This window comes from Acromyrmex echinatior, chromosome 2, assembly GCF_024713525.1.
Source record: "Acromyrmex echinatior isolate Ae372 chromosome 2, ASM2471352v2, whole genome shotgun sequence".
Classification (NCBI taxonomy): Eukaryota; Metazoa; Arthropoda; class Insecta; order Hymenoptera; family Formicidae; genus Acromyrmex; species Acromyrmex echinatior.
The window spans coordinates 17,795,413-17,811,992 of NC_141853.1; the positions used below are offsets into that span (position 1 = coordinate 17,795,413).

The 16,580-nt window shown below is 37.2% G+C and overlaps 1 protein-coding gene across 8 annotated transcripts in view; it reads left to right on the forward strand.

Annotated features, from left to right (window-relative positions):
* Positions 1–16,580, forward strand: part of LOC105143509 (uncharacterized) — a 559,838-nt gene that overhangs the window by 115,422 nt on the left and 427,836 nt on the right. For 7 of the 8 annotated variants that reach the window (XR_015544296.1, XR_015544295.1, XR_015544297.1 and 4 more), the window contains one exon: positions 10,364–10,427. The exons of the other annotated variant lie outside the window; for it this stretch is intronic. Coding sequence is in view for 4 of the 7 variants with exons in the window: in XM_087403654.1 (XP_087259780.1) it covers positions 10,418–10,427 (10 nt within the window). In the remaining 3 variants the exon portion in view is untranslated. The remainder of the gene's footprint in view (positions 1–10,363; positions 10,428–16,580) is intronic. 8 annotated transcript variants of the gene reach the window in all.

Sequence of the window (16,580 nt, forward strand, 5' to 3'; positions counted from 1 at the left end):
TATTTTTTTTCGATAAGAATAATAATGAATCGCACGAAAGTTTTTTTCGCTATTTATCAAATATATATGCAAGACATTTTACATAAGATTCAATATTCCAGGTGAAATAAAAAATGTCGTAGAATGTTTTTAGATGTCGAAGAATTTTTTTTTTCATATTTGAATAAATTTTGTTGAAAGATCACCCATTGAGATTGATTCTTTTATAGTGAATCACGAAATTTATTTCGAATTTGTCATTCACGCGATAACCATGGTAATATGATATCAGGACCTAATTGGCCGCGATTCAAAATTAATGGCAGTATCGAGACAAAAACATGATAACACATAGACTTGGCTGGTCGCCGTTTGCGAAATTGCGAAAGAGGGATAACGCCGAGGAGGAGCGGACGGGATCTTTATCGCCTTCGACCCGTTCAATTCGCATAATAAACAATCCTCGACGGGTGTGGAACGGGACGAGAAACCGGAACATATCTTCGTCGCCGGGCGAGCCCGGCGACAAATAAACTATTATCGCCGGCGACAAGTTCTCTCACGCCTGTCGCGTAGTGGTAGTGCGTAGTGGTATACATGTGCACGTACAACTGGGGCCTGTGCCCCGCCGCGGGCCCCGTGAACCCGCAAGAGTCCCTTTAGGAGCTCGCCCCACACACGGGCACGCGTGAATCAAACGCGAACCCGCCCAGGAATGCTTTACGGACATCGAAACATAGCAATGCTTTATGGTGGTCCGCGGCTGAACCTGATTTATATAAGTGCATTACTGCACCGCGGAAAGTGCGAGGAACGCGCGGAAAGATGAGAGAAGAGAGGAGCCAGAGAGGCGTTTATAGGTAGGTACGACGCTTAGTCGCGACCTATCCGTTCGCCGTTTTCAATTCAAGAACTAATGAGATTGTGTGCGACAGTTTAATGAATGAGATTGTTACAGTATTTTATGCCCATTATTTTTGTATAGACTACGAACTGTCGTATTTGCGATAAGTTGTTAACGCCGTTTGTAGGAAAAATTGGATCCGTCGAAAATAATTTCACATCCTATTTACAAAATGTATTGCATTTATTAAACAATATATATGTAACGATCTGAAAATATAAGTTTTTTTATTTAAAGTTTTTTTTATTTAAGTTAAAGTTTTTTTTTCTATTTACAATATTATTAAATATTGCCACAAGTTAGATTCGTCGTAATCCGTTAAATTCACCAGGATTACACAAAGAGTAAAAAAGTATCATCGGGTTACCATACAGTTACAAATACACAAATATTCCGAAAAAGCTAATCGCTAAAGCGATAATCGATCACAGAAGCCGAAAGGTCGAAAGGTGACAAAGAAAGAGCGGAGACATATCTGGATTCCCAGTGTATATGTATAGCCGGGACCATCGATCGGTATTATCATCAAGGATCTGGGTGTGGGAGGGGCGGGAAGGGGGATGGAAAGCTGCAGATGCACTTCTGATGTTGGTCTGGTTGATGTTGGTTCCAGGTCCCGCTGCCGGTCGGTGCACCGGGAGGGATATAACGCGAGAAGGAGCTCCCCGTGCGGGGCTTAGCCATAATCTGAAATATATTGGTGCCTGGTGTTTGTCCACATCTCGTTGACCGGCATTATAAATCGGCGAAGCGTAGGCATTCGTTCGAGGACATTAGTCAAAGCCGGGGTAATGTCGTACGCGATAATGCGTCTGATATCGCGCGGCGGTTCACTGTATGCGAGTTCGCGGACGTGTACGAGTATTAGTGAGCCGCAACACGCGGGAAGGTGTGCACAACGTTCACAGATAACTCTAAGAATCAGAAGGAATCGCCAACGACCTCTCGAACATCCGCACTGGCGATGTTATTGGGCGAAGAAACGAAGCGCGGCGCCGTAAAATATCGTTGAATAAATCAAGTATTGTGGGTGAGCTAATGGCCGCCGGTTCACAATGCGTTCCGAGTATCGAGTTTTGAATGTATTGGTAAACGTTGCACTTTTGAACAGACTGGTTTAATCGATGAATCTGATCAATTGCGTCGTAAATCAATAAAGAAAATTAGCTTTATTTTTAGCTAGAGACGTGATTAATTTAAAAGTTTTTATTTTTGTAAATTACACAATTTATGTACGAATTATGTATAGCGATACTATATCATTGTAGTATATAAATTGAGTTTATTCGATAGATTTATGGAGCACACTGATATATTCTGTTTAAATTTAAGTTTATTTTTATTTATTGCGTGTATGTATGTTACTTATGAGAATCGCCTATATCATGTAGACGAAGAAAATAACAATTTCTATTTAAATAATCTAACACAAGATATTTGGAAGACGCAAACATTGTACGCCAATGATAGACAGATATTTTACATATGGAATCTTCATCCATGGAAGTAGGTCGTATGACAAGAGTGATCCAAGCAAGATGTCAAGTGTCATTCAGAATCTAACCGTTTTCATGAATTGGTAAAGCTAGGGTTCGTGCGATATTCGAGAGAGGGAAATATTTAGCATATCAGATGGAGGCGGTAACAGTACAAAGAGTAAAACGATGAACGAAAAAATAAACGAACGGATATTATATATATGCATAAATTTTTAATATATCGCACAATTTGCTACAACAATGAATAACTAAAAATAAAGTTTTCCAGAAAATAAATTGGAATGTTTCGAATCGTTAAAATTCTGAAATGTATAATAATTTTCGAAATGTAATAACTGATTATAAAAGAATGAATGTATGTCTTTTACAATACGTTCTTTCTTTTTTCTTTATATTTCCGTTTCTTAGTAAACAATTCCAAAATGACAATTTTTTAATTATGTTATTATAGCTAATAAGCAATATACGTATAGTGATACATTGCTGCAAGCTTAACATATGTTTATTACCAATATATTAATTTCATCATTTCATCATTTTCTAATTTTTAAAACCTTTCACGAATGGGTGAAAAAGAAATCTTATTTTAACATGAATTCATAAATTTTATGACAGCGAGATATCACTATATCTTTAGAATCCATTTCATTCGTATTAGATCCATATCTTTTCATTAGATCCATTAAAGTTCTCGATGAGTAGATTTGAATGTCAGCATTGACTAACAAAAGTGCCAAGATTCCGAATCCGACATATCTAAAATTTCTACTCGAGAACTAGGTCAGACTGAGGATATGAGCGGCCATCAAGCGCGATTCCCGAACTAACGTGTCCCACCATCCTCTGAATTCGTAAAGTAAGGATTTGCGAGGAATCTTCGAGGGAGTGGAGGGTGGATGTTCGGCGGGTTAGTGAGCAGAAAGGGGTGGAAGGAGGAGAAAAGAGGAGGTGGCGCAAGAAGAAAGAGAACGGCGAGTGGGACGAGAGGTAAAAGAAAGAGGAAGATGGTAGCGGTGGAAGAGGCATGTGTCCCAAACGACGTATGCACGCCGAGACACGTAAACGATATATCAGGGGGTTAGCCGCTGGGGACGGACGACCCGGGCCATCTTTCTTCCACTTATACGTGCGATATTCACATGCGCAAACGTGATACACTCTATAGAGAGATCCACCGGCAGATATCCGGCGCTGCCGCTCACGACAGGAGCAGCGAGCGAGTGCTCTCGTGAGCTGTAAATGTATTAAGGTTTGACGACTGTGGTGGGACCCCTTTTCGGCTCGGGGGAGGTAGAGAATCCGAGGGTGGTCGGCAGATCTTACTCTGCGTACATGTGTACGTGCTACGTGCAGAGTCTCCTTACGCCACGTGAATGAGAGATCGACCTCATTTTCGTAAGCGTGATCTTTTTCGCGACGACGAAACAGGCGATTCTATTCTATATTGATCATTCCTCGATTGTTCTGGAATCCATGAGATCCGTAAAGGAGGATATTAGATAGAAGTCTCAGTGTGAGATAGCGTTTATACTTTGTTGCGATAATGATTTTATTTTATCGATATCGCTTTTACTCATCTCTATAAAGTCGTCGATTGTTATTTACTATATTGAGAAAAAATGCTGTTGATTCATTAAAGTCTATATTACGAGTTGTATTAATTCATATATATTTTTATTAACATAAAGGTACAAATTATTATTTTAATAATCAAGGTCTTTATGAATAATGATCTACATAAATTAAAATATACATAAATTAATCACTTATGTTAGTGACAGCCCGTAATATAGTCTAATTGAATCAACAACATTTTTTTCTCAATGTAGATAATTAATTTTCACATAACTGTCGATTGATACCAAGATTTGCAACGTAGAAATTATTGACGAATCATCATAGAAAGAAACCGGCTATGTACGCGAGCGTCCGCCCGACGAGGGTGGTAGCTCGTGTGGGGTAGCTCGTTCGTATGCGTGCGCATTATTACGTCCTTATATTATATCGCGAAGGTACAAATGTCCGTACGTATGTAAAATTCCTAGCTCCGGCCGTAGAGCCATAATAATATCTGTGCTGATAAATGAGACACATAACCGTACACGGGTCCCGTACCCCCTACTCTCTCAACCCACCTATACCGCATCACCCTCTGTCCACCCCACTATTTCTGTTGCCGCCGCCGGTGCTGCGCCGCCAATGGTACCACCCCGTATGTCTCGGCTTATTCCACTTTTGCGGCGATGTATTACGAATTTTACATTTTACAAACGGCTCCGCTATCTTCCGCGACACGCGATCCTTCGAGGTACAGCGCGAGGCTCATGATAAAGGATACAGCGTGGGTGTTTGTACTATGGGTGAAATGGAAAGGAAAGCGACGCGGCTTCGAATTCTGGAGAGAGATCTCTTTAGGATATTTTTGAAAAGTAGAAAATGTTGCTGTCGCGCTGATAAGAATGCCACTGAGTTTTTAAAAACAATTTATCTTGATCGTCATTATCCTTTTTCATTTTTAATTCTAAGTGAACCAAACAGATCTTAATATAGTTAATTAATTTTTGATATCTTGTAATTGTTATTAATTTTTGATATCTTGTAACAATTGACCGATAAATACATTCAGAGTACCTATGATATTTATTTTAAACATAATATGATATTTATTTTAAATTCGTTTAGAAAAATCTTAAATCTGCTCAAGTAATTTATATAAGAAATAATATCATTTTAATATACTTGTTTGCGTTTTTATGTATAAACTTGTATTCTCATTTATTTTGTTTACTTACAATTATTTTTATTTACAATTTGCAATGCAAATAGCTCGATGCATAGGTATTAGGTCTTTAATAAATAAAAATGTTGCATGTGATAAAAATTAGCTGCATTACTGAAGAAAATATATGAAAATAGCGTTTTAGATTTTGTACGATCGCACAGTGCGAACGACAGTTTCTCAGAATTATGGAAATCTCTGGCAATGTCGCTTTCAGAAAATAGCACGGCACGAAAATATGAAAACGGTTGACGAACGAAGGGGAAAGCATTACGCGCACAAGGGTTTCGCGAATGCCGCTGGTGATAAATAGCGAAAGATTTGCAAAATATATCGTGGCAGTAAGACCCGGCTCATATATGGCGGAAGAGGTTTTAGAAGAACGTATATCGCACGTTCTAGAAGAAAATGGCGAACCGTTTGTGTCCTCGAACATTGCCAAGATATTCGCCAAGTTGCTCCGAATGCTTGTCAAGGGATGACTCGCAAAAAAGACGTCACTCTGTCTTGTGTTAAATTCGAGTTTTCGCATTGAATTCGTTTGTATTACGTTTCGAAGCATTATTTCACTTGAAGAAAGACCTCATTTCATTACTTTTTCCTAAATCATATAAACTTGCACGCACATTTATTTTATAACAAATTGTATAGTAAGATAATAACTACTCATTTCTTTAGGATTACATGATTTACAAATCATTCATACATTAAGGAAAAAATTTACTAAATCTTAATACATATTTTTTTCAATAATTAAAACTAAACATTTATTTACAGATTATAAATATTTATTCAATAAGAAGAAATAATAGTTAAATCAATTAAAAAAATTAATGGTTCAAATTAATGGTTCTTGTACTAAATAAATATATGTTTACATTTAATATATATTTAATTAGTACTATTCAAACGAATATATATTAACATTTATTATTTTTTTCGATGTACATTACGCACATTTGATAAATTAATAGAAGAATCCATGGACGTATCCAGGATTTTAATCAGGACGGAGGGCAAAAGTTTATATCTTCACACAAAACTTATTAAAATATTTATATTAAAGTCAGTCTCTTCGAGGATTTTCAGTGAATTTTCTTACGAATAACGCGTGAGCCACGCATTGGCCAATGAGCGTTTAACTTTTTGTCGTAAAAATAATTTTCATAATTTAATTATTTTACTTTGCCAAAATTTAGAGAAAGGAAGCAAGTGCTCCTTGCGTACGCTCATGGAAGAATCTATTATGATAATGAAGTGGCATCGAAACGAATACTCTGTATATAACGCTGCGAGGAAAGGCGTTATCGTCTCGCGATTCCTCCTAGTTTCTTATACCGGCGAATTCTCCGTTGTGCGTCGAGAGAATCGAAAGGACGCGAATCTGCTCACGCGCGATTATCTTTTATTCGGCGTTCGCTGACACAGGTTTTACCATTGATAATAACTAACCCCGGTCGCGCCGGCACCGAGAGACGCGAAATTAAAAAGGAACACGAGAAGCGTCTTTAATCTCCTGGTCTATAAAGAGCCTTCTACGCAGGGACGATCGCCAAGGATCGCAGAGCAACAGAAAGCGGGAGGTGGTAAGAAAGGATTTCGCGCGGTTCGGCAGCAGCCGCTACGTTTCGAAGCCATCGGCAGAAAGGAAATCGGCTTACCGAGCAAAAATATACTGATATTTATGAGGGTCGCGACATCGGAGCTAATCTTCGGGAGATAATAATTTATCGGCTACCGCCGGTACCAAGGAGTTGTATTTTGACTGAAATCCCTTAGTCGTCCGCTCCAACAGCGATCATACGAACGTCTTTACGCGTCGGTCTACTTCTAAATCCATCCAACGCAAGCCTATGATTCCTTGGACAGTGACGTCCAACCATCTCCTGAATACAGCTTTTGCAATGTAAAAAGCAAAACGAACTCGAAAGTTCCCTCATTCGGAAGTAGACTCATTCATATTATAAATGATGAATATTATAAACTTTTTTCAGTTTTTTTATAGATAACTGAGCATAAATCTGTTCTCAATATAGTATTACATTCGATTTTGCCAGAAGCAGGAATTAAAATTTTTAATGCTACGCAATGTAAATGTAGAAATACAATTATATAATTTTTTTAATACATTACATCCAACGTCTAGACATATCAAGATAAAAGCTTTTCCCACGAATTAAATCATGCGCAGGTTTTAAGTCGGATATCGCTGCTTTTGCAATAACGTGTTTTATTTCAATCAACTTTAAAGACCTAGCTGACAATATATTACATTTTGATAGGAAAAGTAAAAGTGGAGAAAAATTCCACATGTCAGTGTCGATGATACATGTTGATCTTCTTGTACTATATTATACACGATCAGATACTAAAGTATTAAGATAGGTTTTTTTTCCTCTTATATTAGTAATCCTGCAGCCTATTACTACTGACTATTTTTTACTTTGGTTCTTTCCCTATTTTATCTCCAACTAGCGTGGAACTGCGTTGTTTCAGTTTGGACAGCAGCTTAAAACGTTAAGACGTGTTTTGTGTTGCTTGTAACGAAAATGGAATATTGTATAGCATAAAAAATGGTTGCGTAATGTTATAATGTCAATATAAAAAATGATCAGCTAGCTCTTTGAAATCAACTAAAATATGACTCGTTATTGCAAAAGTAATGTGATCCGACTTAAAATCTACGCACGATTTAATTTACAGGAGAAGTTTTCTCTCTATTAATTTATCAAATTATGTACGAATAAATTTTAAATCATACAATCACAAAAACGTAAGTATAATAGTCACAATTATACGATATTATCCATATATTACATAATTTTCAAGATAAAAGTAATAGAAATCTATTTTTTTGTAAACCTCGGTAAATTTACATATATTAAAATGTGTTTGTGTTGTTTGTAACGAAAATGGAATCGCATAATATTGCACAGCGATATGTTATCTTTTTTGCGTGAAACTCTGCAAACTCGACAATAATGTTATGGCAATAATGTCAAAAAAGATTGCTGAAGCTTTCCATTCGTTGTAGACACAGAAAAAAGGTGATACATCAATGTGTGATTCGTATGCGTTATTCGATCGAAAGTCACCTTGCGAAGCTACATATACAGAAGCAAATCGTGCGATGTGGAAATACGGATAGAATAATAATGTGGTCCGAGCTTCTCTCACTGATACATCGACTGACGTTTCGTTATTTATGGCGATCCCTTTAATCCACCCTAGGAGTGACGAATTGTATCAGTAAAGACTCCAAAAAAATCTGTCGGATGCATCACAATCTCGTGCAGTATGCAAGAATCATAAATCAAAACTGTTTCAAAGAAACTATGAAGCAGTATAATTGTCTTTTACACGGAAAATGGTGGTGAAAGAAAACCTATAAATATACTTGTAATACGGCATGTAAGAAGAAAATGTTCATATCAGGATATCTCAGTTCAATACTTTTGCAAATAGCTTTAAGGACGATCCAGAAATCATGCACGACAACGATACTGTAACGACTGACAATCGCATGGACCATTGACTTGCTTTTCCAGGATATATCTTGCATCATCTCGAATTGGTATGCGACACGGTCTTTCAACAATACGACAATTTATATGGATTTGGGAGAGTCTTCAACGTCCTTTTGGATCCACTGCCTTGAGTTTTACTTTCCACGGCATTCAGTAGCATCTCCCTTTCTCCCCTTTTTTTTCTCTCTTTCTCCCTTTCTCTTTCACATTTATTCTTCCTTTTCTCCCCTCACGGCTCACCCTCTCGCTTCCATCCCGCGGATCGCTCCGCCGGGCATCAGCGAGGTTTTATCCCGCATTCAGGGACTGGCGTGATCTCTCATGGATGGATCGGCAATCCTCTTTCACCCTGCGCCCCTCCGCGCACTTACCTTCTGCCGCCTTGGTTGTAGCATCCCTTCGACAGTGCCTATTCGCCCACTCGATGGGAGATTACGCCGCGTCTGAATTCACGCATTCACGCAAAGTGCATGCATCGTGCCGACGCGCAATCGTGTGCGGTTAACCCTTCGCAATTTAACGCAATGTCCATTGCCGCGTGTTAATTATGCATACAAAAAAGATGTAACCAATTTAGGATACAAAGTGCGAACAAAGAGATTCACAGTTATTGTACTACGTAGGTATACCTTATTATTGGAAATGATTGGAAGCCTATTTTCAATTTATAGATTTTTCAACACTTCTGAAATGTAAATCTAACAGTTTGCAACGTAATTATAACGGATATCGTAGCAATTTAAAATGATGACAATTACCTGTTGGACTGAGGAACGATTCAGTTGAAATCGTCGAAGTCCCTTTCGTTATTTTGTCCGTCCTGGTTCTCCGGCGAACATATTGGCGTAATACGTTATTTAAGCGTCGTTTTATTCGGCGAGATAGCCTTTAGTGTGCCCAGACGTGCACTTTCGCGACGTGTAACGATTTTGCAAACTGCTCTTCTATGCTAATATCGATAAGGTGGAAAGACTGCGACCGTATGGCTGCCTGGGGATTTTCCTTCTTCATCGAAAATCGTTCTTTTTGACGTTGGTTCTCAGTCGTTTCTGAATTGATCTTTCTATGTATTGTTCTGGAATTCGAAAATTTTTTTCACACCTGTTGAAATTATGATAGGTTAAAAGTGAAATGAACTAAAAATCAATCGATATCTATATTTAGCGTGCAAATTAAAGACGGAATGCGTATATTATTTTCATTCATATATTATATTTACATTGAATGATACAGCATCCTCCGATTGAGGATCACTGTCAGATGAGCGCAGTTTCCAGTGACTGCCAAGAGATGGCAGAACCTGTGCCATAAACTTCTCTTTGATGCTGCATTTTAAAGTCCGAATTTTATTTGAAGATTATGCAAATTGCTGTTTCGCTGCTTTGTAGAAATGTCTACGTATACACATAGATGTGGTATTATTATAAAATTTAACAGAATTATCTGCAAAATATAATAATTGAACAAAATTGCTACGTCATTTCTAATATTTTTGACAAATGTAGTTTTTACTTATTATATAGTTTATTGTTATACAAATTAATATAACGCCTTGAATATATAATATTAATTTACAATTTGTAATAAGCGGTATATTCGTGATCGTTCGCGAAGTTTTATTTTTACGAGAAACGTCAGAACAAATAAAAATAACGTGGCTATATTTTTCTTCTAGATTCAATCGTTTCGTTGTGATGTCAGATCCATAACAGGGGCGACGTACAAAGGGATGCTGAAACGTGAGTAGAAATACATGTCTCAGTTCGGTATACGAGGACAAATGTGATATAATGTTACCTCTCTGTGACAATGCACAATACACGCATTTTTATACACGGTTGAGGAAGTTTCTTTTATCGTGCGCAAAGGCGGTATCTGTCTAAATCCGAAACTCTTGCTTGAGTTTCAAATAAATTAGATACGTGTATACAAGTACACAATAAAGATCGTCGTAGTGTCTCCGTTATTATTTCTGCCGAGCGGTCCAATTAATGATTACACGAAAGACAAAAGGGCTTTAATATATAATACGCGCATACATACATTCGTATATGTATTACGGAAAAAAGTTGAACTACTTATATTTTTCCTCAAATTCATAAAGAGTTCAAAGAAACTCTAAAGCCGTAGTTCTATAGTAGTCGTATATTCTATACTTTATAGTCTATAAATTCGATGAGATAGAAGGATAAGATACCATCGGTTCGTAGAAACTCGCTGTAATTTTTACGGTATTATACAATACGTACTGTATCTGTTTCGCTCGTACAAAGAACTAACGTGGTGCAAATTTTATTCCACGTGTATATCGCACAACTTGTATACTCAGTAATGCGTCAGTAAGGAAGTCTGATCCGGGCATAAGAATCGGCTCGCGTTCAATGTGCGGGTAGGAAGATCGGCACCGATAATTCAGCATGATATTTACGATATTTATTGGCCAGTTGGAACAATGGATCGATATTGTTTTTCGATTGGAAACCTACTGGCAGTCCTTGTGCTTTATATGCGATGCGGTTATACCGAACGTGCGTTCTCTATGCACGTACACACGCACGAAGCACGGATCCAGGCGAGTCAACCGGTCTCTTTTGTGCGCGAGGGAACATAAATAATATTTAATATGACAGTGCGAGAGGCAGCGGTGTTCTGTACGATATATTTGGTATAGAAATGTCACAGATCGCGCGGGCAGCATTTGGCGCGTCTCGCTGCCAAATGCTGCTCGCGCGGAAAGCGCCTTATCTTTGATCGGAATACATACGGAAATAATGATTTAGATTTTATTTAAATCAAATCAAGAGTAATTCTAACATCTTTAAATATTTGCAAAATAATTTTATTTTCTCCGAACTTTCCACAATATATTATAATGTATTGTGTAGAAATTTTTAATGATATATTTTGTAGAAAATTTTCGAAGAAAATAAAATTATTTTGCAAATATTTAAAGATATTAGAATTGTTCTTGATTTGATTAAATAAAATCTATGATTATTTAAATTGATTTAAATAAGATTTCTTGCTAGCGCGCGCGTTACGATTCTGTGATATAAAATGATGAAAGAGCAAAATTCGATTCCGTAATTCGAAAGGAAACTAACGGACAAGTACTTCTTGAGCAAATGGCTAATAAATAACAGGTTGTTCTTGTATTCTTGAAGAGACAGAACGTGATCGCTAACCACATTGTATTCAGACTGTTGGTTTACCTTCTGATGAAATTTTGTACTAATCCATCTTGCAGTTTATCGCGCGGGCCAAAGGTACCTAGGCAGTACACATAATTGTTACACGAGAGAGATCGTCATTCCGTATACGATCGTGCTTAAAACATTAGCGGTGCTTAGGTCAACTAGGGGGAGACTGTTCGCGACGGTAAAATATTCGCCGATGCTAAATTTAATCCTTTACTTCTTCTACGAGTCGACACTGCACGTTTGCGACGCAAGTTTCCGTATACAGGATATGCGCGGACTCGCCACGTCTTCGCGATGTTTCTGTCAAATAAATAACTTCTAAATAAACAAAGTTTCCGCGACGCATAACGGTTTAATACAGCTATGCTTATGTACATTGCAGCGAAATGCCATCCGAATCATCGTTTACCGCAAGGAAACAAATCTCGTTGATGAAAGTTCCTCGTAAAAGATGCGAAAAGTAATACCTCTCGTTGAATCGTTCCTCGCGTGACTTTTACGAGATGCACTTCTTCAAAACAGAAATATGTAATTTGTTTTTATGGAGTACTCAGGGGTAGCAGATAATTAATGCCACGCAGGGAGCTTGTTATAAACACAAATATTTTACGATCATGCTTTAGAGTAATAGAAACAAATCGCGACTCTAGTGTTATCGATTTTAAATCGATTTGGATAAGGAAGAACTATCCAGCCTGAACAAAAGATGAATCCATTTGAATATCAAATTTGATACACGCAACGCAGGTTATCCATAATCGTATTTAAATTAAGATCGCATAAGGTAGGTTGATTTAATAATGGTTACTCGTGTTTTTCCCTTTTCAATCTCTTTGCTCTCCTTCTCTCTCTCTCTCTCTTCGTGTACTGAAGGGAAGAAGGACTTAGGCGCTCCCATCGATGACGAACAATAACGATAAACCATATAATGGTTAAACGCGACAAATATACGTAAGATACGTGCCTATAGACTACGGGCAACTGAAAAAGAAAGCGGCGGAAGGAATATAAGGGGTAAATCGGAAGAGAAGCCTGCGGAGGTAGAGGGCCCCCGCATATGCATACAATTGATACAGATATACAATCGTCTTTACATACGCGTCGCGAGTATTCTGCTCTCGGGGGTTACCCGGGCTCGTAGCATCGGTGTTGTACGATCATGAGGAACTTAAACGCTAACATCGGTGTTGTACGATGTCGGTGCCCTCGTAGATCCAAAGCGAGGAGAGAGTCGAACGGGGGCTACTGTTGACCATGCCAGGTACACCGCAGCTTGCAGGATGGTGCCTTATTGCGGGAACTATTTGCGACAGAGCGGGCTAGCGTACATCTGTTTCTGTCATAAGGCATGATTTAGGGCTGAGCGTGGGCATTGGTCTTCCCGTTTTAAAGGATATCGGACTATTAATGCGAAATCAGCGGAAAATCAATGACCGAACAAGATTAATCGAATAATGATAAATTTTAATCTTAATAAGAAACATCATATATTATTGATATTTTCTCGTTTTGGTTAATGCAATTTAATGTATGGTTCATGAACTATCATCTATCTACATTGTAATAATTTTAATAATAATTTTTTAGCGTATTTTAGTATGGATTTTGATAATTTTATTTAAAGATATGTCAATTTTTTCTACTCGTTGTAAGACATAGACATTGTGTAAAGAGAGAGAGAGAGGGGGGGGGGGGAGAGAGAGAGAGAGAGAGAAATCTCTTATTAAGTTAATTCCCCAAAATTTGATTTACTTAATTTCTATAGTTATTAAAAATGAACACTGCATTTTAAGCAATTTAATGTACATCCAAATAATATTAATTCAGAATTATTATAGTTTATACGTTTTCATACCTTTATGTTTATGAATATATAAAATTTCATACCATTAAATGTTTTTTTGCTGAGAAAGTTAGTTACCGCAAGCATATATTATGTCAGATCACAGGGCGTGAACTGTGTCGGGTTCAAAATTTCTCACTAATTCTCACGGTCGCTTCAGATAACAACTCCGAAATTTTCGTAACGTTACCTTTCCGAATTGGAACGACGACTGCCTCTCAGTGACATGCTCTAATTATGCAATCAAAGTGGCCGTGAATAATAATAGCGGCTCGTATAAGTTTCGGAGAGATCTACCTGCTGTTGGATTTACTACATGAACGCTTTACAATCGTATTTCATATAGGTGAACCAGTTTAAGTACTCCGGTAGGTAATGCCACTCCGGAGATATACGAAGCGCGTATGACGCACCATACCAGTGGATAACCAGTTCCACATGATTTGTAGCTATTCCTGGGCGATCCGGCCGCGATAATAAAGAGGCAATGGGGCTTGTTAGCGAGCGGGTTCAACGACGATGGTCGTGCGCCCGTCGCATGACAGTCGACGTCATTGGCGGTTCATTTGGTGGAGATCATCATTTCGTGGCTCGTACGCCGAGCTCGTTCCGTGAGAAAACGTCCCATCGTCTCGCATAATTACGGAAGATCGTTTGCTACGATTCGAGAAATGGACGATATAACCTTGCCGCTTCTGTCGCACGCGACGGTATAGACATTACTTCTTGTAGATCGCCGCGATCTAACGCGTTTTTGTATAGTATTATTGGTTGAAGATCGTTGCCTTTGAGTCGTGATAAAATGGATTGTGGCTAGAAATGTAATTTTCATATCATTTCGTAGAACAAGGTTTAGTTTCTATTTCTTCAGAATTCCGAAGAAATAGATGAACATAAATTAATCTAAATAATTATATATAATATATAATAATTATATAATATGTATTGTGTATATATATATATATATATAAAGCATGTTATATTTATTATCAGAATATAATTATTCAGAAATATTCTCTTAAATTTATGACAAATTTATAAAATTTATATATATATATGTGTGTGTGTGTGTGTGTGAGACGATAAACTTAATAAATTTGTCATAAATTTAAGAGAATATTTCTGAATAATTATATTCTGATAATAAATATAACATGCTTTAAAAGATTTGATTGTCGATTTTATGAGAAAAAAATATCATTTAAAAGATTACAGAAGATTATTCACCTTCTGAGTTTGTGAAGTTGGTAACATGTTTCTGTGAAATATGAAAGAGTTTTTTATAAGACAGGATATTCATGTAACATATGTTTTAACGAAAAAGAGGTAGAGAGTATAGCACACGTAAAATATAATTTTTCAGAATATTTTGTATGTTCGTATTTCTATCTTATACACGGAAATGTACCACTCTGCGAATATAGACGTTCCATTCGATGAGAAAATATTTTAACGCCTGGAATAATTACGAGTGATCGTTTGTCCTGTCTCTTCAAATCCCGGAATGTTTTGACTTTTGCGTAAAATATAAGAGGACCGTGCCACACTGCCGGGGATTACAATTTTAATGTACATTACAATATCGCGAATGCTTCTCCGGCTTCGCTAGGTGTACTCTTTTCAGCGGCTTTACGACCTTTTAATCTTCTTAATTTTTGCTCCTCTGCGATTGCGAAGCACGTTAAGGTTTAGTTCCGCCACCGGCTTATTAACTATTTCGTTTTACTTTTTAACACAAAATGCATTCTTGTCGCGAATATTTATATTTAATCCTGTATCCCCCATTTTTTCTATTCCTCTTTCTGCCGATACGTTTTAATGTAATGGAACAGACATATTATATTTACATATATTTAGATGTCGGCTGCTCTACAAATATCACACTAGCTACATAATGTTATGATTAATAAAAAATTGTCAAAGAGATATTTCACCACATTTATCTAATTTTATTAAAAATTGTTTTTGACGATAATATATGAAAAGAAACAAAAAGAATTTCAAAAGATTGATTAAATCTTAAATTTTTATTATTAAATTTTCAATTGCAAGAATGTATGGATTTTTCAAAATTATGCGGACAATTGCTGTTTAAATTGTTGAATAAGTTAAGGTAAGGAGGTCATGATTATCGTGATTGACTCATGTTAGAGAAGTTGTCTTATTTGCATTTATGACGCGCAATATGTGAAACAAAGAACCGAAAATATTAGATTTATTTACATTCAGAATTTTTTTCTTTTATACTCGAAAACTATTTTGGAAATAGATATGAGACATTAATTACAACTAAAAACATATTTAATTATTCTATTTACGAAAAAGGAGATTAATTTATATATTGTTAACCAATATAAAATCAATAAGAGATTCAATATTTAATTATAAATAAGTATCACGTAGATCAAATAATTTGCACTTAATAATTTGAAAATCTAATGAGAGGCAACGGATCATCGCAGAGGCAGGACGTCGCTGGCCTGGTCCTTCCACGTCGGGGTCAGTCTAGTAGGCGGTACCAATGTGGCCAGGCCTACCTCTCTTCTCTGACTCAGGCCTAACAATGGACCTGCAACAATGCAGGCACCTCGTTCTCGACCGGACCTAGCCTCACCTACGTCTCCTCTTCCTCTGACGTCTGCACACATGTCGTACGTGGACACTGATACATGTTGAGCAGCTTTTGCGGTCGAGAACCGAAACCGAATATAGAGACACTACCGGACTCAGGCATCAGTCGTAAACATACTGGCTGCAGTCTTGCGAACATTTGTTACACAATAAAACCGTAAATGTGGCAGAACAAAAAGATTACAAATGTCCTACAATTAAATGTCGGGCAATACGGC